The 25,823-nt window shown below is 43.5% G+C and overlaps 1 protein-coding gene across 9 annotated transcripts in view; it reads right to left on the reverse strand.

The window, feature by feature from the left end:
• The window catches only part of BPIFC (BPI fold containing family C), a 74,833-nt gene that overhangs the window by 24,056 nt on the left and 24,954 nt on the right, over positions 1–25,823 (reverse strand). For all 9 annotated transcript variants that reach the window (XM_047865457.1, XM_047865456.1, XM_047865455.1 and 6 more), the window contains 11 exons: positions 24,996–25,116; positions 21,380–21,508; positions 20,080–20,235; positions 19,892–19,955; positions 18,009–18,069; positions 14,336–14,427; positions 13,162–13,338; positions 11,924–11,977; positions 11,013–11,183; positions 10,271–10,338; positions 1,470–1,512 (listed from right to left, as the gene is read on the reverse strand). In XM_047865457.1, coding sequence (XP_047721413.1) covers positions 1,470–1,512; positions 10,271–10,338; positions 11,013–11,183; positions 11,924–11,977; positions 13,162–13,338; positions 14,336–14,427; positions 18,009–18,069; positions 19,892–19,955; positions 20,080–20,235; positions 21,380–21,508; positions 24,996–25,116 — 1,136 coding nt within the window. The remainder of the gene's footprint in view (positions 1–1,469; positions 1,513–10,270; positions 10,339–11,012; positions 11,184–11,923; positions 11,978–13,161; positions 13,339–14,335; positions 14,428–18,008; positions 18,070–19,891; positions 19,956–20,079; positions 20,236–21,379; positions 21,509–24,995; positions 25,117–25,823) is intronic.

A 25,823-nucleotide genomic window follows, 5' to 3' on the forward strand; every position in this document is an offset into this window, starting at 1 on the left:
AAAGATGTTATTTCCAGCACTGTTGCCACTGGCTCCTCATGTTCCCAACCTGAAAATCAGGATGCTCCTATAAAATTAAACAAACAAACAAACAAACAAACAAACATCTTGTTTGGTCTCCTGGACAAATTCTCTGGTTTCTTCGCTATTTTCCGCAGTTCTATTTCTCTCTTAGTGGCTGCTTCTGGTGAACATGGTAATAAATTCAGTACTCACTGTGTCCCAGGACTGCCCTGTGGGAGCTTAAGTGACCTGGCCAAGGCCACAGAGCCAATAAGTGGGAGTTCACTCTAGCAGTTTGGTCTCAGAGTCTGTATGGGTAACCGTTATGCTATACTGCCCCTTGACACAGAGGTGGTAATAGCTGAAATGAATTTTTGTAAAAACAATGGCCATCATTTATTTAATACCTGCCATGTGTTCAACATGCTAAATAAATTTCGTATATAATCCCAGCTAATTGTCCCAACAACCCCAATGCTGTGATCACCACCTCCATGTTTCCTTGCACCACCGATTCTCTTGCCCTGACTTGTCTTTCTCTATAATATTTTTCAGCACATACAATATAAATTTGCTTGTTGTCTCACCCTACCCGTCTCACTTACATATACACACGCATACTCACGCACTCACTCACTCACTCACACACGTACATTCTAGAATAGGACTGCCCATCATTGGCAGTATTGACACTTTGGGAAGGATTATTCTCTGCTGTGGGGGTTGTCCTGTGCACTGTGGGATGTTAAGCAGCATCCTTGGCCTCTACTCACTAAGTGCTTATAACAACCCTCAGATTGTGACAACCAAAAAATGTCTTCAGACATTGCCAAGTGTCCCCAGGGCGGGGGAGGCAAAACTGGACTTAGGTGAGAACCACTGCTCTGGATTATGTGTACCATGAGCATAGGGACATCAATTAGTGATTTGGATGATCTCCCGGAAGTTTGGGGAGGGGCTTGTTTCCATGAGATAATTCTCTTCCAATCAGGAGGTCACCAGGCTGGGGCCCCCAAAAAGGTATCTGCACGACCAGCCTTGATATGATTTTAGGAGATGGCTAGAAAGGCTTCAAAGAGCAAACTTAATCATGGCCTAAGAATTTACAGATAGCCTCATCTTTGGGAGTTTGGATCTTATATTTAATTCTTAAAGATTCTTTATCCAAACAATGAAATATCCCTGAAGATGCCTGTTTTTTTTTCTTCCAACATTACATAGGTCTTAGTTTTAAAAAACTTATTTTAAGTCTTTCTGAATAGATAAAAGTGAATTGGAGAGTTCCTGTCCTGTTTAAAAGTTAATGGGGTTGGTAGACAAGTAGCTACATGAGGAATTTTAAAGTTAAAACCTATGTTCAAGGGGAAACTAAGTACTCAGGGGCTTAGAAAACAGTCATCCAGCTACAATATAGGAAAATTCTCAGTTTTCCCTTGACAGAGAACCCTGAGAGCTTTGACTCCTACCTCAATGTTGCTGCGATTGGACTCTGGTAAAGAGAGGCGGAATCTGAAACAAAACAAAACAGGAAAATTTTAAAGGATGGAAGATTTAAAAACGACCATCTCAGTAGAAAGGCACAAAAAGGAAAGGGCATTTTTTTTTAAGGTCCCTAAGCCACTATTTAAAAAAAAATGCACAGACTTATAAGGATATAATGTTCTATTACATCTTTATCCCTGTATTTGCTACTTAAGAAGCAGAGCAGGAGTAGCAGAAGGCTTAGGTTTATAACCAGGATGGATTTCTCAAGTGCATTTGCTATATGGGACTTACTGATGGCAACTCTAATGCAGCACAATCTTAAGAAACAGTTTTCAGTCTCCAGCCATACCACCCTGAATGTGCCCGGTGTCATCTGATCTCTGAAGCTAAGCAAGGTGGGGCTTGGTCAGTACTTGGTGGGGAGAAATAGTGTGCACAATTTCTTGGTCTGAACTCCCAGAGTACACATTTGATTTTTCTGTGCATAGTAATAGCAATATGAAGCAGTAGTCAACAGGGAGGATCCCATCATTTCATAGATGGGGAAACTGAGGCTCAAAGAGGGGAAATATTAATGGCAGATTTAGGACTAGAACTCAGATCTCTGGATGGCCATCCCAAACCTCCCTTCTATTATAGGATATTGTCTTATGTTGCTTTTCCCCTTAGCTTTCCATGGCTCACTTTTGCCCAGGTATAGAGCTTTACTTCTGCATCAGCCTTCTAATGCCTCTCCCTGTCTCCAGTCTGATCTCCAATCTGTCTTCCACACCATGCCCAGAGTCAGCTATATGAGAGGGATGTCTGATGAGGACACGCTCCTGTTCAAAATTCTTTAATGGCTTGTGATAGAGTTCAACTCACTTATATGGCACACAAGCTTTTCTGTTTTCTGGTGTCCAGTTACCTCTCTGCTCTCACTTCTGTTCATTCTCCACCTTGAACTTTATATTCAAGAACTCTGAACTGCTTAATGCTATGCTGTTTTATTAATCAGGCACCATATATCTGAGGTTAAAAAAATATATTGGCTTTAGAACACATAACAAAAAATCGTGAATAACTAAAATTAACACACGCCCACAACCAGTAACATTATGGCCACTCAGCACTTTAACTCAACTCCACTCGTGGGTAAATTTAGATGACATTAAATGTGGAATAATGCACTTGAATATATGCAACATATTTTGGGCTGGATTCTCCAAAATTAGAGTAGATAAGGTCATAAAGATCTTAAAACAACTGTAAAGTATTTCCTTGCATATTCCATGTTTCTGGCCTCCATGCTTTTCGCTCATGCTGTTCCCTCTTTCTGAAGTTGGCCCTCCCCTTTTCTTTGGTTAACTCCTTTTAATTGCTTAAGATTTAACTCTGGTGTTACTTCTTCCAGGCATCTTTATGTTATTACATTTAAGGAGCGGAAAGATATTAATAGAAGAGGTAAGCTTGCTTGTTATCGGCCAATATCCTGTTATTATTAATTAAGTTTTGAGATTGCTTCAAAGTGACAGGCAAGAGTAAAAACGAAAAAAGACGGTTAGATCTGACAGGGATCAGAGATGGCATCAGTGGCACCGTGGCTCAAGTGGATCTCAGTGGGAAGTGAAGACCAGAATCCTTAGGGCATCTTTAGTAAAAGGCGAAAGATTTATGAGATCTGAAGAGAAACCAGAGTACAGGGCATCTTTAAAGGAGGAAGGTGAGCAGTTGAACAAACACTTGAAGGCATTGCCGGAGAAATGTGAGGGGGGAGTGTCTCCTCTTGGCCAAACTGCCATTTATGATGGGCAACCTAGGCCAGGTTTTAGAAAGTCATCTGACTGAGAGGTGGAACACTGTAAATTTCTTTCTTTCTTTCTTTCTTTTCTTTCTTTTTCTTTCTTTCTTTCTTTCTTTCTTTCTTTCTTTCTTTCTTTCTTCTTTCTTTCTTTTCTTAAATACTTTATTTTTGAGTAATCTCTTAAGTTATCTCTATACCCAACACGGAACTTGAACTTACAACCCTGAGATCAAGAGTTGCATGATCTGACTGAGCCAGCCAGGAGCCCCACGCTTGGAATTTCTGTCATCACAACTTCAAGCCACAACTGGCTGTCTCAGGATCACCTGCTGTGAGTAGAACTTGTCTGGAGTTTCCCATGAACTGATTATCCTTTCCTCCTAAGGCCATCTTTTTTCTATCTGCTTCCTAGTTCTCTAGGCATACTTACCAGGTTAGTTTGCTAATGGACACGTCTTACTAGCTGCAGAGAAACAGGTGGAGCAAAGAGCAAAAACGCTGGGCCCTCGTTCTGAAAAACACGCAAGCGCAACTATGGCCACTAGGTGGCGACCGACTTCAGAGTTTTGACCTTTCATTCTGTAGGGAGCTCCTAACCTGTTGCTTAAAGCACAACTACTAGGAACTAATTTTTTTTTAATTTTTAAAATGTTTATTTATTTTTGAGAGAGAGGCAGAGACAGAGCGTGAGCGGGGGAGGGGCAGAGAGAGAGGCAGACACAGAATCTGAAGCAGGCTCCAGGCTCTGAGCTGTCAGCACAGAGCCCGACGTGGGGCTACAACTCACAAACCGTGAGATCATGACCTGAGAGGAAGTCAGTCGCTTAACTGAATGAGCCACCCAGGTGCCCCTGCTAGAAACTTGTTCGATTACAGAACCACAGAATTGGGGAGAAAGGGAGCTCAAATAGCCCTACCTTGCAGACATATAAGAGTAGAGCCTATTTAAAAAGTTTTGGAGAAGGTTTACTGCCCTGATTGAAAACCAGAGCAAAAGTGGAAACTCTTAAGGATGTCAGATGATGGTGGGGTCATGATCTGGGTCGATATAGCAAATAGGACAGAATGAAGTTCAAGTGGACCAAAGTACGGGCACTCACAATGCCAGTCCTCCAACGCTGTGGCCACAGCCGACATTGAAAATCGATCTTTGGATTCAAAATCTTATAACAATGGTTAACTGAGTTACCCAGGCACCCCCCACCCCCATTTTTTGCCTTTTAATCTGAGTGTTTCTCTTACCAGGCTATGGACATGGAAGGTAGAAACAATTGCCTTTTTCTCTACTCCCTGTATCAAGAACAGTGTAGAGCACATAATAGGTGCTCAGTAAATTCTCATTGAATTGACTATAGATAAATGAGCAGATAAAGGATGGGTGGGAATTGCTTATTGGAATTGGGGTCACTCTGAGGATGAGCCAGTCTAAAGCAGAATGTTCATTTTAAGGAGCTGTGAGAGGTAAGATTGGCTGGCTTAGAAGGTAGTTGAAGAGCTTGACAACCCCAGGCTGTGGATTTAACCCAACAATGAAAGATTTTAAAGTGAGGAATGTGTTGAGCCCATTCCAGTATTGTAGAATGCTCTTGATGAGGAAGAGTTCCCTGATGTTTTATCTTTATTGCCTTCTGCAGACTGGAAATTGCCCCAAGTCTGGGAGAAGGGGAAGGAGTCGTTTGGGGTTTCCTCCTCTGACAGGGCGTCCCCTATGGCACTCTTGTGCCCAGGCTTCCCCACAACCTCCGAGGAAGGGTGGAGATGGCGGTCAGTCCAGGTGCCAAGCCCCAGCTCTGATGGACTGTTGAAAGCACTGTTCCAACAGAAACTGAATCCATCCTTCCAGACCTGTTTTCTTTTCTGGGTTTCTCTCCAGAGGGCTCACATTGGGAAATGTTTATCTGCCCCAGATGTGAGGGGTAGGACTGGGTGGTGACTCTATCTGCTTGTGGCCAGCTATATTTGCATTCTCTGATGGTGTTGGCTGGGAGGGGTTGTGGGGTGTGTGTGTGTGTGTGTGTGTGTGTGTGTGTGTGTGTGTGTGTGTGTGTTTTGATATTACTGGTGTGAGGTGCAGTTTGGGAGAGTCCGATGCCTCAGTCTTGTCAATGTCAAAATTTTTCCAACGTTCTAAATGGTTCAACAATAATGTATACCTGATTGCCTTGAGCTTTGCATGTGATTAAGAAAAAGGGTTAGAATTAAGTCACCTGTATGGGGACCAAAAAAAAAAAAGTGTTGAGATAGAACTGTGTTTGGAATAAAAGTCTCAGTTGTAGATAGACCGGTACAAATCTGGTTTATGATTGTGAAGGCCAATTCTATAGCTTTTAAGCCTGTCCTGACTTGTCATGTCTCTTGGGATCAATTTTTCCCTCTTATTTGGTCAAAATGCGATCTTAGAAGTGGGGAAGAGAATAGAATACCACCACTAGTAGTAACAAATATTTCTTGAGCCCCAATTATGTGCAGAACATCGTGTTTTTCCCATTGAATGGGTTCTCATCTACCCATACAATAGCTCTGTGGATAGGTGCTCTGTTTTGCTGATGAGGAAACTGAAACAGGGAGGTTAATTAACTTGCTCAGGGTCCCACAGCTAGCAAATGACTGAGGTGGAATTCACAATCAGATATGCCTGACCACAGGGCTGTGCTCTTAATTAGACATACCCATAGAGGTCAAGTTGATTACTTAGTACTCCCTGCTTTTGCTTTCTTTATTTTTTCCTTCACTCCATTTCTCAATGCAGTGAGAAAAGGGCGGTGCGCTTTTTCCATCGCAGGTCACCCACTGCCAGCGGCTTCTCTGTTATCAATTCTTAACTTTGAGAAAGGACACACTGCCTGCTTCAATTTTGTGTGACTCCACACCCATGGGTTCCTCTTCTGGACAAGGGTATTTGCTGTCTAAATCTTCTAAGTCTTGACTATGCACCACATCAAAGGCAGTATAATGTCTTAAGTTGAACACTCATGGGTGTGAAAAACGCTCACCCAGGTTCAAGTTCTGGCTCTGCTCTTTAATAGCTCTGTGACCTGTGAAACTCTACAAACTGTAAAACAGGGTGATAAGCTACCTCCAGGTCTATTCATTCAGTCTCAGACATGAATTGAACACTGTGCCAGCTCCTAGAGATACAGGGTTGTGAGGTTTAAATGAAGTAATACAGGTGAAGTTGTTGGCCTGGGACCAGTAGATGGCAAAGCCTCAATAATAAAGTAGCCATAGGGGCGCCAAGGTGGCTCAGTCAGTTGAGCATCTGACTTCAGCTCAGGTCATGATCTCACAGTTTGTGGGTTCAAGCCCCATGTCAGGCTCTGTGCTGACAGCTCGGAGCCTGGAGCCTGCTTCGGATTCTGTGTCTCCCTCTGTCTCTGCCCCTTCCCCACTTGTGCTCTGTGTGTCTCTCTCTCTCAAAAAGAAATAAACATTTAAAAAAAAATTTAAAAAGTAGCCATGAATAGTAAAATAAAAGGCAATTTCTCCAATTTCCATCAGTGGTCAGGAGACAGGGCAATGAGGTGTTTCCTGACTCTTAAATGATTTTTCATAATTGAGCACCTCCTTCCCCTGGCTGAGGCCAGCCCCAAATTTTAAATAATAGCCATAGCCAACCTTCTTGAACACTTCACACGCACTTTACATGTATTAACTCATGTATTCCTTACAATAACTCCCTGAAGTGGTTTGCATTATATCCTAATTTTATAGAGAAGAAAATGGAGGCCCAGAGAGGTTAAGTAACTTGCCTGAGATCCCACAGCTAATGAATGGCAGGGTGGGGATCTGAACTAGCTAGTCTGACTCCAAAGCCCGTGATCTCACTGCCTATTTTATTTTTTAAAATTTAATGCGTATTTATCCTTGAGAGAGAGAGAGACAGAGACAGAGACACAGACAGAGACAGAGAGTGAGCAGGGGAGGAGCAGAGAGAGAGAGGGAGACATAGAATCCGAAGCAGGCTCCAGGCTCCGAGCTGTCAGCACAGAGCCTGATGCGGGGCTCAAACCCACGAACTGTGAGATCATGACCTGAGCCCAAGATGGATGCTCACCCTACTGAGCCACACAGGCACCCCTCTTGCTGCCTCTTTAAACTCACCACACTGGATTTGCCTCAATTTCTGTGTCTCCTGTCTACGTAGCCAGCAGTGAGCAGCTCTAGAAGGAGACACGTTCAGGCAGGGGATGTTTAGAAAGATGTTTTGGGGGTTGGTGTTCTGGGAGCCTGTTTTGTAGACCCTGTTTCTCAGGTTCTTATCAGGGATGCTTCACTGATCTCTACCTCCTTTATACCTCTCGGTGTTGTGTCTCTCTGAAATCACCTAAGACCAAATCAGGCCTTCCATCTGGAAAAGCAGTGCTTGTGGAACCAGGAGAGGAGGCGCTGGCTGGGGCAGACGTGGGGGAGGTCGGGCTGCCATTCTCGTAGCCAAAGGCCAGGGCACTCCTTCAGCACAGACTCTGCTCCTCTGCAAAGCCTTGTATCAGCTGCCTTGGGACTGAGTGATGCCTGGCCCATCCGCCTTGCCCACTGTCTTCTGACCGCCCCAGGTTTGCCATGGCACCCCCTGCAGGAGCCACCTGCAGACTCAATGCTGGTGACCTGTGCAGTGGGACAGTGCCTCACTCAGAAGGGCCCACACTTGGTTTAATGCCTTGCTGTCTCCATCTGGACATTCTTCATAAGTTTTTGGAAAGGGGCTCCACATTTTCATTTTGTGTGGGGCTTTTCGAATTATATATCCAGTCCTGCTCAGACCCCACTAAGGCCTCAGGAAGCCTAAGGTGCAAGAAGCCTCCCCAGCAGGAAAATCTAATAGGGATAGCAGGGGAATGGGGTGGTCGTCGGGGGTGGGGGGTAGGTGGGGAGGAAGGTGAGACTCCAGGAAGGCAGGAGTCTTGATTTCAGCTGTGCTTGCCAGGGCAAAGCTCGCTTGTGGGCTGTAGGAAGCTGGAGAATGGATCCACATGTTTCTTTGGATGATGTGAACTTAGCAGTTTGTAATCCATTTTTGCAGTTATTCCCCATAAATAAACCTAATGTCCTCCGAACGTGCAGTTTCTTACCAGTAGGAACACTGGAGATGAGAGTCAGCACGATTTAAACAGAGAAGTGAACCTAGTCTCTCTGCTCCTTAAGGTCTGTCCTACCTCTTGCCACAAGCCTGAGGCCCCATCCTTACTAAACCCTTCCTCCAAATCCTGTCAGTAAACCAAAATCCTGCTCAAGTGCAAACGGGGTTTCTCCATTCTCAAGAGCTTGCTGCCTCAATTAGTGGCCTTGCCCCCATTCTTCCCCATTCCCCCAGATTTCCAGGCCCCCTTTCCTAGCAGCCCTGTCCTCAGGCTGCAGACAGAGGGCTCCCCGGTACTTGTGGCAGTGCTGTGCAGGCAAACTGAAGTGCGAATTCTCTGCTTTTTCTCCTGGCCTAGCTCCTACCCCTCAGCTGCCACCCTCCCCCTCCTCCTCTCCTGCTCTCTGGCTTCCAGCCCCTCAGCTATTAAAAGATGCCATTTCAAAGATGACCCATCAAGGTTTAGAGTTTCATCAGCCTTGACCTTGTGGAGACAGGACCAAGTTATGACTTCGGGGGCCCTCAGGCACTTTTGCCTCCAGGAGCCCTTCCTCCATAAAAAAATTTTAAAAATCATATTTGAAGACTGTGTTGTTATAAAGTATAATCCAACCTGGATTGTATTCATTTTCTAATTCTTCTTTCAAAATATATCAAAACATTTTCATGGGTCTCTAAGGCATCCATGGGCTCTAGGATCTGTGCCTTTTGAGACTAATGCAGAATATCAGTCCTGCATTGCAGAGCTGGGTAAAATGTAATAAAGCCTTTTTGAACTGTTTTCTCTCTGGGAAACCATACTACCTTTTTCGTTGTTGTTCCTTTTATTGCAAAAACAATATAGTTACAGAGAAAATTTTAAGGAGAAAAACCCACTCAATCTCATATCCTAACATAACTCTACATCTGTGATTCACTTTCTTGTCCGGATGGAAAGTTATTTTACACAGCTGACTGCTGTGTTTATGCAGTTTTGTATTCTGTTTGTTCCATTTAGTGTCATTTTATTGAAAGCATCTACTATGTTTCTGCAATAGTCTTCATAACCATCCAGTTGACTTATGGTGATTGACTTACTTTTCCCCTCTGCCGGTTTCCTGTTCTTCCCAGACTCTGCTTTCTCTGGCCTTTTTATAGCTTTTCTTCTTCCTTCCATGGATTTAGTCTGGGCCCTCTGATCATTCCGAATATCATGTCCCCTCCCCCCAGGAAGTTTGATTCATGGCTTCAACTATCTGCCTCACAGGGCAGAGGAAAATGGGCTTTGCAGACAGTTCTTCCAAATGGGAATTACTGTCCAATGGTCTATGTATATGACCTGCCGAATCCCTTTCACACTGCATGGCATTCATTTGAGAGCCAGCTAGGCTATGGGGCATGGTTTTGTTAAACTCTACATTCTAGGAATGGGGTTGGAGTTTCAGAGACTGAAACTACCTCGGCAATGCCCCAGTCCAATGTCAGTATTTTACAGACAAGGAGACTGAGTCTCAAAGCCGTTAACAGACTTGATCATGGTGATGGAACAAATGACCAGATATTTGACACTTTGTTCCTTGACCTCAAAGTTTCATGCTCTTTCCTCAACAGCATGCTTTCTGAAATGGTTGAAGAGGAACATTAATTTATACTGGTGTACCATTAGAATGTGAATTTATAGTATGGATTTATATTTACAATTATATGGCTCCCTATTTTATCTGAATATTATCTAATGGGAAGGAAAAAGAAAAAATCCACAGCACAGTTTTTAGTGAAGCCCATACTTTGAAATTATCTGGGTCATTACAGGAGAAGTGCCTGTGTGATTCATGTTCTAGCCAATGGTAACTTCACTTGCTCTGTTAATGTTCACTTTGTCTCTATGGTCTGCTGACTCACTTATTACTAAGGTTTTCAACACTCAAATCAATTAAACTTACCTGTTCAGAGACAATGAGCAGACCAGTCTTTGTCCCAAAATAACCAGGCCAACACTGGTACTGGCAACCTGGAGATAACAAAAGCATTCATCACTAAGAGAACTGAATCTGTCTGTTTTGGCCACAAATATCATTTCTTATTTGGAAACAAGAAACAGAAATATTGTAAGCTCTACTTTCCCTTTCATTCCTAGAGGTACTAGAAAAAAAATAGCTCTGAAAATGCTGTCTTGCAGGTAGGGAAACTAATTATAAAGACTTTTTAGGGACCTCTCTTAAATTATTTTTCTATTTTCCCCCAATCTCTCTTCTCCATGTACTGTGTGTTTGTGTGTGCATGCGTGTGTTTGTGTGTATATGTGTGTGTGTGTGCATGACATTTCACTTGGATTCAGTGTATTAGTCCCTTTCCGTTGGGTTGCATTTGGCCTTCATCTACTTAAATAACCTTCATTTCCACCCTGACTTATTTTGGGGAAAAAAGAAAGTCAGCTATCAATGTAGCTGAAGTGAGAGAATGGCACACAGGAAGCTGAGGAAGGGAAGAGGTATTTTACCACATAGGGGGTATGAGCACTGGCCTCCCACACTTCCCCCACCCCAGTCTCACTCCTGTCCTCACCACTAACTGACGCATCAGATCTCATGCCCCCAAACAATGAGTATAACACTGCTGGTCAGTGGCCCACTGTAGGAACATGATTTGTGTCCACAGTCTGCCCTCCTGCCCCCACAGGCTTACAAAGTCCATGGAAACGATGGCTTCAGCAGTTGAGTTCTTGGACTGGGTGAGGATCATGATGGAGGCAGGGATGTCCAGGGTGAAATTACCCGGTAGTAAACTGATCACGGGAGGCTCCGTTGCCATGACTCGTACCAAGAAGGGCTGTGACAAGATGTAGATCTCTGCGATCTGCCCATGTCCAGGGAAAGAAGTGGAGAAGGGGGTTGAGTTGATGAGGGAAAATCACCAGTTCAGGGTGGCATGGGGGTGATTAAATCTTACATCATACAGTTAGGAACAAATCTCTTCAATAATTATAACAATACCACACAAAAAACAAAGAATACCAGCAGCTGACACTCACTGAACATATCGGAATTATCTGGTTTAATCTTCACAAAGTCCCTGTGGGCAGGTTCTATCAGAATCCCTGTTTCATAGCTGAAGACAGTGAGTCTTCTTTGGTTAAATAATTTCCTTGACTTCCAAGTGAAGAACTGGGATTCAAGTCTAGGACTGTCTGACTCAAGATCCTTGCTCTAAAGCCAGGATGCTCTATGAACATCTCTCTGTCCTCAGAGAAAACCTGAACCTTTCAGTACACTATGTCCAAATGCAGGTGCTACAAAGGCACGAGATTAATAGTTGCTTCACTAAAGGTACAAACATGGGCACTATTCCCTCATTTCCCATTTAAGCCAATTATTTCAGATGTGTGGTGGAGCCTTATGGAAGGGAGAGTTGATTTATTTTGTAAACTTATAATGCCTTTAATATTAACTTGTTTCATAAATATTTGTGGATATTTTATTAAAAGAAAAGAAAACCTCTTCAGAATGGAAAGATGGATTCAGGTTTGGACCCGAAAGGAATAGAAAGAACCCACGAACCTTCCAGAACTATCTAGGAGTTGAACCCTCAGCACTCACCCTGGAGAGCACGTTGCCAACACCTTGAGAGTTTTGAACCAAATGGTTGGAAATCTGGAAAATCAAGACCATCATGTCACTGTAAGATTTTTACCTGGGTTCTCTTTTCAGGGAAAACCTAGATTTCCTTATATTTTTAGGAATCATGAAGTTGTTATACCAACAAATGATTAGTGTTTAAAGGTAGCTTATCATTTTATAGCCCAACCACAGGAAATCTGAGGCCCAGAGAAATAAAGTAACTTGTCCAAGGTCACACAAGAAGTACGTTCCTTTGGAGTAATTACTTTCCTTTTGAGTAAGTGCCTTTTAACTTTGGCAACACTGTGTATGTCATACATGTATGATCCATGTGTAAACATTCTACAGTGGTTAACAATAAGTCTTGTATTATTGCCCACCTTTTCAGAGATTACCGAGACAAAGGATGCTTAAGTAATTTATCTTCACAGATGAATGTTTTTCAAATCTGAAGCTAAACCTTTCTAATTCTTGGCACTCTATGGTAGCTGGTGTAGCCACACCTACTGTTTTGAACACAAGTTTTATAACCACTTGTATAATTAGGACCCATGGAATAAAAAGATTAGTAAGGGATGCTTGATAAAAGTTGTTGGTTGACTGGAGAGAGTATTCTCATCATAAAAGGGAGGGGCACGGCAAAGAGAATCCATGAGTATGTGTACTATTACTGGTCATTATAGACAAATCGGTTGCAATTACCAACAATTTCTCCTCTTTGTGTAGGCATAACACAAACCATAATAACAATAAAGATAATAAGCAACACTTACAGAACACTTACTCTGTGCTAGGCATTGCTCTGAATGCTTTACGTATATTTAAACCTCTCTAATGTCCACAGCAACTTTAGGAGAACGGAATTATTATTATCCCCATTTTCCAAATGACGACACTCTGGCACAGAGAAGTTAAATAAATTGAAAGTGCCTGAAGTCACAGGTCATAAGTGGTGAGGAGAGTCCTGGCCTTATTTAAGATCATTCTAGAACAGTGGCCTGGTATCACACAAAACTGAAAATAGCAGAACTGGAAACCCAACAACTTCCAGTTAATAAAAACATTAAATTAACAATTACTTCATTCATGTGCTGGTAGGATTGAGGGTCTAAAAAGGCCCAGGAAATAGAAATTATGACTTAAAATTCCTGTAATGGGCTACTTATAATAAGACTAAATGCTGGCACTGATTGTCACCATCCATTAACTCTCCTCACCTCTTTCGTGGAGAGAGTGATGTTGAAGGCTCCAGCTGTAAAGTAAGCAAAGGATGCAGATTTAAAGAAAAACTCAGAGATTCCAACATACAACATAGAGTCACTGCGTTCCGGCAGCACAAAAGGAGCTGGCGAGAAGGGAGGGTCAGTGAGGTCTTCTAGTGGGTAGACTACGCCCTGTGGGAAAACAGAGAGAAAGATCAGTGTATCAGGTGAAGACTCAGACATACAGCACTAAAGAAAGTGGGTCCACTCATGTCAGAATCAGGAAAATACCAGAAACTCTCTGGGGATTAAAAGACGACAAGGCCTTCTGACTCCCTGACCAGCGACTTTGGTTTCGCAGCTCTGCTAACTTCTTGAGCAGATATGGACATGTCTGTCCACCCTGGGATGTGACCTTCTCCCAGAGAAAGGAAGGCAGGTGCATTTAACTGGATATACAGCTCTGCATAGTTCCTGAGGTGCCACATAGAGATACCAAACCCTCCACCTTCAAACTCTATGACTAGCAAGCATCTGGGGTGTCACAGAGAGACTCAGAAGGACCCAGGACTCTCAATGGGTTAAAGCATCTTTGTGGCATTCCTAATGCTGCCCTCATTAGCTATGTGGTGTTACCACAAAATGTGCCTTGAGTAACATTTAACTGATTTGGACGACTCTCAGTAATTGAAATAAAAGTCAATATGCGCTTAAGAAAACAATGATATTAACTTTGGGGCAAAACTAAACATAAAGACAATTAATCTCTTTTCCAGAATCAGCAAACACCATTTTCATCTGTGAATGGGCCTGACCAAGGTCAACATCCCTCAGTTAAATCGACTAACCGGTCAGGAATAGGAGTATCGATACATATGATCTACTGATGTATTAAGTTCTGATACACATAGAACCACTCTACCTCCTGCCCCTTAGCATTGGACCTGTTCCCAGAAACAAAGGCATCATGATACTTTCCATAATACCCAACACTAGACATGTGTTGGGTAATACAATCAAGAAAATGTTGAATAGTCTTTTGAAAGAGCATAAGCATGAGGGAATTGCTTGAAGGGAAATTAAATTATATGAAAGATATGTAGTTATATTTCCTTTTGCACATAATATTTGTTCTTTGAATATTGGCGGTTGAGAGCCAGGATGAGAATTCTGATGATGATAAAGTTACCTTCAAATTCAGGTCGATGTAATTCTCAGTAATTTCTGGAGAACTGATTAGGGAATAATCCAGGAGAGTATAGTTGTCTATCTTGGTTAAAACTAAATAACAAACAAATACAAAAGAAAATTTATATTAAAAGCATAGCATAGCAAATGATTATTATCCATCCAGAACAACATAATTTAAATGCTCTGTTATTCAAAATAATGATTACCCTTATTTATAAGTAATACATGCTCACTTTTCAAAACACAGGATAAGTAGGTAAGTCAAAAGAAGAAAGTAAAAACCTTTCTTAATCACATTACACTGAAGGAAACATTAGTAAAATGTTGTTGGATAGCCTTTTTTTTTTTTTAAGTTTATTTATTTATTTTGAGAGACAGAGAGTGAGCAGTAGCAGGGGAGGGGCAGAGAGACAGAGAGAGGGAAAGAGAATCCCAAGCAGGTTCTGCACTGTCAGTGCAGAGCCCTGACATGGTGAGGTCATGACCTGAGCCAGTGTCAAGAGTTAGACACTCAACCGACTGAGCCACCCAGGCACCCCAAGTATAGACTTTTATATACACACATACACACAGACACACACACACATGAACACAATGCATATATACTTCTTTTAAAAAAAGTTTTTTTCAACGTTTTTTATTTATTTTTGGGACAGAGAGAGACAGAGCATGAACGGGGGAGGGGCAGAGAGAGAGGGAGACACAGAATCGGAAACAGGCTCCAGGCTCCGAGCCATCAGCCCAGAGCCTGACGCGGGGCTCGAACTCACGGACCGCGAGATCGTGACCTGGCTGAAGTCGGACGCTTAACCGACTGCGCCACCCAGGCGCCCCAGAAATAATCTTTAGAAAGAAATATTGAGAGAGACAGACAGAGAGAGACAGATAGACAGGAATAAAATTCCCTAAGTTAAAGAGGCCAAGAAAATTTTCATGCAGAATCTATTAATTCAATTCATGTTTTGTATTATAATTTTCAGAGCACAGCAGAAGGCCAGGGGACCAGGGGACAGTAGGTGGGGTTCGCAGGAAGCATGATCTCAGAGTCTGAGGCAGGTTGTACACACAGGGGTGTGGCGCTCGGGGTTCCAGCCTGGCCTGGGAGAGCTGCTCTCCTGACCACCACCTTGTGTTCTGTGATACGAAGACCCCCTCCCTGTTCCAGAGGAAGGCATCTGAGAACCATATCTTCTCCTCTTGCGTGCCATGCTTGGTTTATTTCATGGGTGGTGATAAGAAACAAGCAGAGATGAAGGGACTTGCAAGGTGAGGGCCTAATGCTGCCCTATGTCACTACAGTTTCTAAAATGCTTTTAAATTCACAGTCTGAACAGATCCCATCACCATGCTAGGAGGGGAGCAGGACCATGCCCATTTTACAGGTGAGACAGTGAGGTTCCCATGAATAGAGACACTTGCCCATGGGAAGCTAGAACATGAGTCCTTGACCACTTCTTTCCTTACTACATCTTTCTCTTTCCTGACCTCCCCAATCTTCATCCATCTGCACCCACTCTGATCCACTTGTTCAACCACCATGCATCCTTTCATGGGCCTCATATTCATTCACCGAGTGCAGGTTAGGCACTATTCCTAGTGCTGGGGACATCGTCAGAGAGTGCCTGTGCTTGTGGACCTCATCGTCTGAGGGAAGAGTCACACATATGAACAGGAAATTACAATACAGTGAGAGCAGGTCTAAAACCGAGCTCCTCTACAGACTTATGCTTACAGTCTACCCCACCTTGGTAAATGGCCATTCCACTCTTCCAATTTTATAGTTGCTCAGGTGAAAACCTGGGGTTCTCCTTGACTCCCTTCATGATGCACATTCAGGGTGTCAGCAAATACCACTGTCCCTACCTTCAAAGAACATCCAGAACCTGAATGTGTCCTATATCTTCATTAGTCCATCCAGGCCAACTGCCATCATTACTCACATAGGTCGTTGCAGGAGCCTCTTAAGTGGTCTCCCTGCTTCCACCCTTGCCCCCTTTCTGTCTGTTGTTAATAGATGGAAGCCAGAGTGAGCTTCTTACAATGTAAGTCGGATCATGCAAGCCTTGCTCCGAACTCTCCCAAAGATCTTCATCTCAGACTAAGAGCCAGCCTTTGTATTGACCTGCAGAGCTTGGAAGATCTGACCATTGCTTTCTCCCTTTCTGACCTCATCTCTGGCTGCCTTCCCCCCCACACCCTCTACTCCCAGTATGGCCTCCTCGTAGTTCCCCCGACATACTTGGCATGCTCCCACATAGGCCTCTGTGCTTGCGGTTTCCTCTACCTGGAGTGTTCTCCGTCCAGATCTGGGAGTGGCACACTCCCTACTCCATTCAAATTCTTACTGTGATGTCGCATGCTCAGTGATGTCTTTCCTGGCCATGCTCTTTTAACAGAAATGCCTTTTCAGCTCCTTCTCTGCTTTATCTTTCTTCTTATCACTTATTGTATCAGTATCATAGATTTTACTTGTTATCTTGCTTGCTGTCTGTCTCCTCTGACTAGTCCCCATCTTGCTGTCTGTCTCCTCTGACTAGTCCAAAGAGGGCAGGGATTTCTGTCTCCTGGGCTTACTGCTGCATTCCCAGCACCAAGAACAACATCCAGCCTGTAACAGGTTCTCAGGACAACTTTGGTGAATGAACAAATAGAGTGCAAAGAGAGAGATACACCCAAAGTATCATGTGAGCATAGAGGAGGCAAAACCTTGGGGTACAGGCTATCAGGTAAGACCTGCTGGAGGCGACTATGTCTGAGCTGAGCCTTAAAAGATAACAAGGAGTGGACAGGATAAGGGATGGCTCAGGAGCAGCAAGTAGAAGGGACCGGACCCCTCAGGGCTTAGCTCAGTGCTAGCAAAGAAATGGGTGTTCAATAAATATCTATTAAATGAATAAATGGGTGGAGGGGAGGGGAAGGCAGGGGGGGTAGTGTGAGCCAAGCAAGGGCCTCGGGGACAGTAGAAGCAGTTTGATTGCTGGAGCAGAGAAAGGTGCAAGATGAGGCTGAGAGAGGTAACTTTAGCCAGAGCATGGTGGGCAGGTCTTGTAGACCATGTTAGAGCATTTGGACTTGATCCGGAGGCAGAAAGGAGCCACTGAAGGGGTTAGAATGGGGTCAGGGGTGTATTACTCAGTCGAGATTGGCATTAATTATCCTGAAGAGGATGGATTTAGTGCCAGAGCTGGGATTGAAGCCTGAGACAGTTTAATTCTCTGACCCACACCTAGTCGCCAGCAGCCCCCTGCCTCCTGCTCTGAAGTTGGTTAGCAGCAGAAAAGAGCCTGGGGCACCTGGGTGGCTCAGTTGGTTGAGCGTCAGACTTTGGCTCAGGATATGATCTCATGGTTCATGAATTTGAGCCCTGTGTCGGGCTCTGTGCGGATAGCTCAGAGCCTGGAGCCTGCTTCAGATTCTGTGTCTCTCCTCTCTCTGTCCTTCCCCTGCTCACACTCTGTCTCTATGTCTCAAAAATAAATAAAACTTTTTAAAAACTACATATAAAAAAAGAAAAGAGCAGGCCCTATACACAGTCTTCCCATGGCTCAAGTTTGCAGAGCGTAAAGCGGGCAGGAGAGCTGGGGGATCTCACATTGAAATGCAAACCTGGAGAGCACCAGAGTGTGAAGGTGGGAAGAGACCCATCCCAAAGAGGCAGTTCTAGGACTCACCCTCTATCGTGCTGAGGTTGGCATTCAGGGCTTCCACCTCATTCATGATAATAGGACACAGCTGGCCACAATAGGAATAAAAAAATTTCAGGTTATCATATTGCACTTGAAAGCTCTCTTTATGGCTTAGGCCCTGCAAACAAAGGCCTTCTGGTTAGGAGACATTCTCCCTTTGGTCACCAGGACTTTTCCTGAAATTAGTCGATGCCCCTGGGCCTCACGTTACGTACGTATGGCTGGCATGTCAGTGAATGCTGGCTAAACTTCAGAGCAGCCAGGACGACACCCAGTTAGCCCCATAAAAGAATGAGGCCTTGGCTTTTCTCTCTGAGGCATGATGGGACATGTGCCTGATACCTGCTAGTGCGGTCACACCTGAGAAACCTGCTGCTGGAACAGCTGCCTTCCTGCTGTGCCGTGCTCTGCTGGGAGAGGCTACAGCCAGGGCCTCCACTTTCCTACTTGGCTGGCTTGAGATCCCTCTGGTTGGCAAATCAATCCTGAATCAGACTCAAGCTCATCTTTACGAAGCCACCGTGTGCCAGGCGTGTGCCAAGCTCTCAGCATGGTGGTTACGAGCAGAGGCTCAGGAGCCTGACCATCTGGGGTTGGCACCCTTGGCAAAGTTGTTTGTACTCTGTCCACAGTTTCCCCATCTGAAAGATGGGGATGATAATTGTACCCACTCAATAATGTTGCTGTGAGTAGAAATTGAGGTGATCCATGTAAAATTGCCCAGCACATGGCAAGTATTCAGTAAATGTCAGCTGTTGTGTTTCAACCCCATTGCCTCACAATGGTGCAGAGAGATGGGTGCCACTGTTGCCTATTCACAGATGGGAAAGCCAAAGCTTAGAGAGCCTCCGGGAGTTGCCAGGAGTTACATTACTATGATTGGAAATCTAGATAGTTGTGGCATGAGCATTCTTTTCTATATTCCCGTGGCACAGAGGGAATACTAGAAGCAAAGCATCCGTGGTCTCTAAATCATACATAAACTCCAGGCCAGCTTAACTAGTGGCTTCCGTCAGAGGCCAAAGAACCATGTCTTGTTTCGAACGGAGGAACCATGGGGAGTGTGGGGCCTGTGAACGGGACAGCACTTTCCCAGTCACTCTCTAACACACATGTGCACTGGCACTCAGCACCAGTCAAGCGAGGATGGAGAAAGACCGTGAAACTTCGGAGTCCCTCGACCAGCTGGGTAGTTCCCTTGGACGAGCTGCTGAATGTGTTTGCATGTTGATTTCCTCACTGACATTCATTAAGCACCTCCTTGTCACTTATACTGTTTCTGGAAATAACCATTCTTCTCCCCCACTCCTTACCTATCGAAATCATACGTGTACCTCAAGGCCCAGTTCAAGTCCTCAGTCCTCTAAAGAATACCCCTGCCCACCCCCCACCCCCCCCAGGAAGCTTTCAGGTCCTTTTGATGTAATCTTTCCATTTCTCTGAGCCTCTTCAGTTCAACCTACTGATCATGTAATTATGTATTAAATTCAAATACTCATTCAGTTATTTTTCCACAAGACTGAGTTGGGTTTTCCTAAAAACCTTTCTTACATTCCCAACAGCCTGTAGCCTAGTGCTGGGCATGGAGTAGGTACACAGTAAATAAACTCTTGCTGATTGTTGCCCCATCCTGTGGTGAGCGCTTGAAGGCAGGAATGCTGTTTTATTTATCTCTGCATCCCCAGCACTTACCACAGCACATGGTAGGCATTTGCGAAACTTAAATTGCAGAGGATGTGTGTGAAAGTGCCTTGGATGATGCCTAGCATACAGTAGGTGCTCAATAAAGGTTTATTGAGTAAGAAGTAAAGCATGGCAGAACTGCTGCTGAGCATTTTACTGTGGCCATGTCACCTCTAAAGACTTACCATTTCATTTAAGTTCTTTAAAATGGGTTTCTCCATGGGCTCAGCGAAGGAGTTGTACAGGACACTGGGGAAGAAAGAAAATATGGGCTTATTCAAGGAACTTTATCTGCCGGTTATAAACCTCTTCCTGCGCTGCTGGAGAATCCAGCCCCAGACTAGCGAGCGCCTACCACGGTGCTATCACTCACCTGAGTTCTCCGGAAAATGAGACGTGGGCATGGTTCACTTGGGCGTAGCAATCTTGGAGCTTCAGGATTGGGTGACCAAAGTCATTTCGGGCAAGAACAATGATACCGGTGAAGTAGACCCCAGAGAGAAACAGATCAGCTCCTCCTGTGTCTTGGCTGTTGAGAGAAAAAGTGCAAGGTTACCCAGGCCTGGGCAGGGGAGAGAGGGATCATTTCTCTGACTACTCACAGCCTCTAAGCTCCTGGAGGGCTTTGTCACCTCTGGATTCCTGGCACCAATAATGGGTCAGAGCAGAGTAGGTGCTGAATGGATTTACTAAACAAATGAAGCAATGAATATGTCAGTGGTGACAGTGTTAGTTTAGCTTTTTTATTCTGAGTGCTTTCTGGTGCCCACAGTGGCTGAGCACCTATCAAGCACTATGTGTATACAATGCTTGGAGAGAGAGAACACTGGATAGCCTTATGTAGGACAGGCACTGATGGGGATGTGACAGAAGTAGTCTATGAACTCTCTGAGGGACTGGAGTGTGTATTATTCATTCCCTTGTCTCCAGGATAAGCACACAGAATAAGCACTTAATAGGTGGCTGATGAGTCAGTGAAGAAATGAATGAACCCTGAATCTATGTTACTTATGCCAGAATATATCATTCCTCTACAGTCTACAGGACTGGAGTTCTTGAGATGGGGATAAATGGTACTTGGTAGGCACTCAATAAATGGTTGAATGATCAAGTGGATGAGTGAATGTGCCATTCTGGGGTGCCAACCAAGGCAGACCTAAACATTACACCCAAGACATGTAGTAGGTGGTCTGCAAGCGTACCTTGAATGTGATACCTCCTTTCTCTAGGAGGGTGCAATTGGGCTCCAGCTGACTATTATCTTCTTACCTCCTTGTGAGGTAGGAAGGTCCCATCTCTTAATCAGTTGCCCCTGTGGATGGGGAAGTATGTGGAATCACCTGAGATCCTACAGACTCACTGAAGGTTTGAAATCTTGAGTACGTGTTCATTCCTTCTAGCTCTTAGGAAATCTTAAATGACATTTTGCTCTGCCTTCAGGGGATGGATGCTTTTCCGTCCTCCCACAACCTCCCCGCCCCCCACCGCCAGCCCCCAACAGAGATATTCTGATTTAAATCTCTCTTGGAAAAAAAAAAATGCTCTTGAGAAAGACTGCTCATGGCTAAGGGAAATAAGCCTAATGTCAAAAACATCACCAAATTTATGTCCTTCCAGTTTTTGTTCCATTTCTTCCCAGAATAGCGGCAGACTTTTTTCAGTGGGACACTCACAAGAGTGGAGACTTGATCTCCCAGTCGGTGCTGATGTTGGCGGTGCCGTGGTTAGTCAGTGCCTTGATCCCCACCCCAGGCACAAAGGCTAATGAAGTATTTGGAAATGAAAAGGCATTGATTTTTATGCTGTAGAACAAGAAACAGAGAGGTCAGTGCATATCTTCTAACACTTCTCTAAGTGAGGCAAAAATCAGAAAGGAGGTTTGTGGAACCCCTAATTCCTGTAGAGGAAGGAACCTCAGGTCTGCGGTGCCTCTGGGCATTGCCTTCTAATTCCCCTTTGGTCCTTGCCAGGAAGCCCCTTGTTTCTAATTGAGGGGGAAGTGAGTAAGTTTAGAAACAAATGTGAAAATAATACATTTCTTTAGTTTCATTAAAGACAATACAATATGAGTACAACATCGCCATCATTATTTTCTCCTTCAGCTGTTCCAGTGCTTCTCAACAGGGTGGGGAAATTAGTATTTTGGGTGGGACAATTAGTTTTGGAGAGGACTTTATATACATTTTAGGGTACGTGGCATACGTACCAACTACACGCCAGTAGTGCCCTTCTCCCATCACTGGACAATCACAAGGGTGCCTTTCTCCTATTCCCAGATGCCCTCTATATGGACAGAATCTTCCCTAGTTAGAGTATTAACTTCCCCTAGGATTCTCTGAGCATAAGAGGCAATGGGCTGCAAGTAATCTACATAGGTAGATAGCTCATGTGTTGAGTGATTACTCCATGCCAGGCACCATGGTAAGCACTTTACGTGCATTAGCTCATTTTAGTCCTCATGATAATCCCATGAAGCTGTTGCTGGTTTTGCAATTTGCAATTCAGAGATGAGAGGATAAGGAAGTCATGAGCACTTGGTTGAAGTCATATGTAAGTGGTAGAACCAGACCTGGAGCCCTCCTCAATCTGTTTTCAGACTGTGTGCTTAACACCGGGCTATGCCACTTCATGTATTCCGCAAGGGGTACTCAACTTGGAGATGAGTTTTGTGCCAGCCATGCAAACTTAGGTAAGGCACTTAACCTCTTTCAGGCAATCACTCAGAGGAAGGTTTACTCATGGGTAGGCTGAGAAGACAAAATGAGATCATCTATGCATAACTGTGGCACAGGAGAAAGACATTGTTCTGAACCAAGGTTAGGAAAAATGTAAAAGGTAAATGTGATAGCTGATAACAAATGCCTATCTACTGTTTCTCGTATTTTGCATCCTTTCCTACCTGTTCTTTGTCACACACCCTGAGTCCCACTGTGGGAAGAGGATGGTAGAGATTCATTTAACAGATCTTAGAAATATTTTCAGTTTGGTACCTATAGGCCTAGCCCATTCTTTATATTCAAGCTATGGATGTATCATGGAAGAGATAATTTCTTTGTTGGTGGACACCTATGTTATTTCCAGTATTTCTGTGTTATAAACAATGACACACAGAACATTCTTACATGCTGTTTACATGTGTGTCTTTCTAGTGATGATGTTGAGAAGTGGGATTAGTAGGTCAAAGGGCATGCATTAAAAAAAAGGTCCTTGTAAATTACCTTTTAAAATAGCACTGCTCAACAGAAATAGAATGTGAGCCACATATGTAATTTAAAAATTTCTAGTAGTCACATTTTAAAAAGGGAAAAGAAATGGGTAAGAGTGATTTTATTAGTATTTTTTTTTTACTTAACCCAACATAATCTAAAATGGCATCATTTCAACACATAGGCAATATAAAAATGATTAATGGGATATTTTATTTTCCTTTTTTCAAAAGAACTTCAAAATATGGTCTGTATTTTTACACTCATAATATGACTCAAGGTGGACACTGAATTATCGGTGTTATCAGAAACACTTGTTATCAGAATTATCAAGTGTTATCAGAAACACTTGACCTATATTTGATTGGATAAAATATTCAACTGATAAACTTACATACGTAAATTGTCCCACACATACTTAAAAGCTTTTCAATAACTGAACTGAGTACCAAGTTTTAAATTAAAATTGATTGAAATTAAATACGTAAAATTTCAGTGCCTTCATTGCACTAGTCATATTTCAAGTGCTCAGTAGCCACACGTGGCTAGTGGCTCCTGTGTGGGGAGCACAGATCTGAAAGTACTGTACCAGTTCACCTGCTCCCACTAGCAATGCATGAGGATACCTGTTTTCCTCATCTTCACCACACTTCATAATATATGATTCACCCTGGATTTTTCTGCTGTGGGATTATCATCACTGTAATTAAATCATTCATTCTGTAAATATATCATGTCCATCTCTCTTACTGGACATTAAGGGCAGGAGATATATCTGTGTCATTCACTGTAATATCCCCAATCACTAAAGCAAAGCCTTGGTATCCAGCAGTAGGTCCTCAATAAACACTTGTTGAATGGCTTCCTTTATTAACAACTAGAGCATTTGCCAGGAGCTTTACCTAGATTACCATCCTTTTCCCTACCCCATGCCCCCAAAAACTCATGATTTTATAGAATATTATCCTTGATAGCAGGGAAATTATTACTCCAAAGGGTTGGAGCCAGCAGGGAATTATCAGTGGATTGATAAAGCCTTGGGGCAAATTGTGAATCACAGATAATTCCTTATAAAATCTTGACTCTCTGCTTTACCTTTAAGACTGACCTCCAGATGGACAAAGACATCTTCTCTGTACACCGTCTTTGGGGCTTTTGTTGGCAACTGCGGCAGAGGTTGCCGGTTGTTGTCTGAACAGCCATTTCCCCTTCTTTCCTAACCGTCCCTGAATTTGTTCAGGATGTCAAAGGTGTCTGGTTAGAAAATGCATATTCCAGTCCCTCTTGCTAATAAGTATGGCCATAAGACTAAGTTCTATTATTGTATAGGCAGAGTATTATTAGAGCAGGGCTTCAGAAAAAAACTCAGTGAAGAGACTAACCCAGCTTACAAGAACCCTTTCACCCTTGCCTGTTGTTCCCTCTCAGGCTTGACAAACGGATTTGATGGCTGAGCTGCAGTGGCCATACTGGACCATGAGACAACTTTGAGGACAGAAGCCAGAAGTAAGGATGGTGGGGCAGAGAAATACAAGAAGCCTGGGTTCTGATGAAATCATGGGACTTCCAAAGGATTTCTCTAGTCTTACTTTTGAGCTTCTTATGTGTGGCCTATTTCTACGACCTCTGAAACCTTAACCAAACTTTACTAAAGTAAGGAAAGCCTTGATGAGAGTAGATTTGTTTTTGAGACTGTGGTTGAATCCTACATCTAGGTTTAGGGTGTGAGGTCAGCAATAGGATGGACAAGAATTTCACTTAGAAATTCAAGAGGCAAGGAGTTCTCATTTTAGGAAAGAGGCAAGGACATGGGACTCTGACCATATTCATCAGACACAACACACAAAACTAGTGTGCAGCAGGGATATGACTTAGACCCAGGTGTTCTGACCCAAATGCCACAATCTTTGTCAGCTTCATGACCCCTCTTTCTTGGGTCATTCACCTGATAAGCCTCTTACCAAATTTGGTTTACCTTCTACTGTGCAGGTCCGGCTGTCACACCAGAAGACGTGGTGGCATATCCACAACCCTAAGGTTTTAAAGATTAATTTCACGGCTAAAAATGTTCTTTTTTACTTACTTTGAAAAATTGTAGTTCACATAATCAACCTTCAGAAATTCCAGAGATTCAGAACCCTTTAAGTCTGGGATGTTTTTTTCCTTAAGCATTTGCTCAATCATCTCCATCCCAGCTTGAACGCCTGTGAAGGAACCAAAGAAAGCATTTATTGATCATGCCAGAGATGATAATGGCATAGCGCCATTAAACATACACATGAAATTTACAGAGTACGTGCTCTTAGAAACTTAGAAAACAGCAACCCTACAAAGTGGATGTTACTGTCCCTGTTTTACAGGTGAAAGCACTGGTCCTCAGAGAGGCTAGTGAAGACCCCAGGACCCCAGAACTAACTGTATGAGAAATTCTCATTATGTAGCCAAGACTAAAGGCCTGTTACTACAGGCAGTGTGAGGGGGAAAGTACAAAATTATTATCATTATTATCCCAATTTTAAAGATGAACAAACTGAACCTAAAAAGCATGAATTCGCACCTAATTCACACAGCCAAGAACTGGGAGCCCAAGAGTGAAATCTGGGCGGTTTGGTTCCAGACTCCATGACTCTTAGGTAGTTATTCCACATTCTCCCTTTTCCCCTAGATTCTTTAAGCTCAGCAACAGCATGGGCTGTTGGGAGCTCGTAACCCTCCTGAAATTCCAGTAAAATACCATGAATAGGTTGTGTGTGTATGTGTCCATTTGTATCTCATATTTCAGGGACAGGGTCCATGTTTGCTTCAGACTCTCAAAAGATCCCGGGACCCCAAAAATGTCCTCAGTAAGCCCTGCTTTTGTGCAATTCAGGAATAAACCTGTCCCAGGTTTACATGGTAGTATCCCAGGACA

This window comes from Prionailurus viverrinus, chromosome B4 (assembly GCF_022837055.1).
Source record: "Prionailurus viverrinus isolate Anna chromosome B4, UM_Priviv_1.0, whole genome shotgun sequence".
NCBI classification, from domain to species: Eukaryota; Metazoa; Chordata; class Mammalia; order Carnivora; family Felidae; genus Prionailurus; species Prionailurus viverrinus.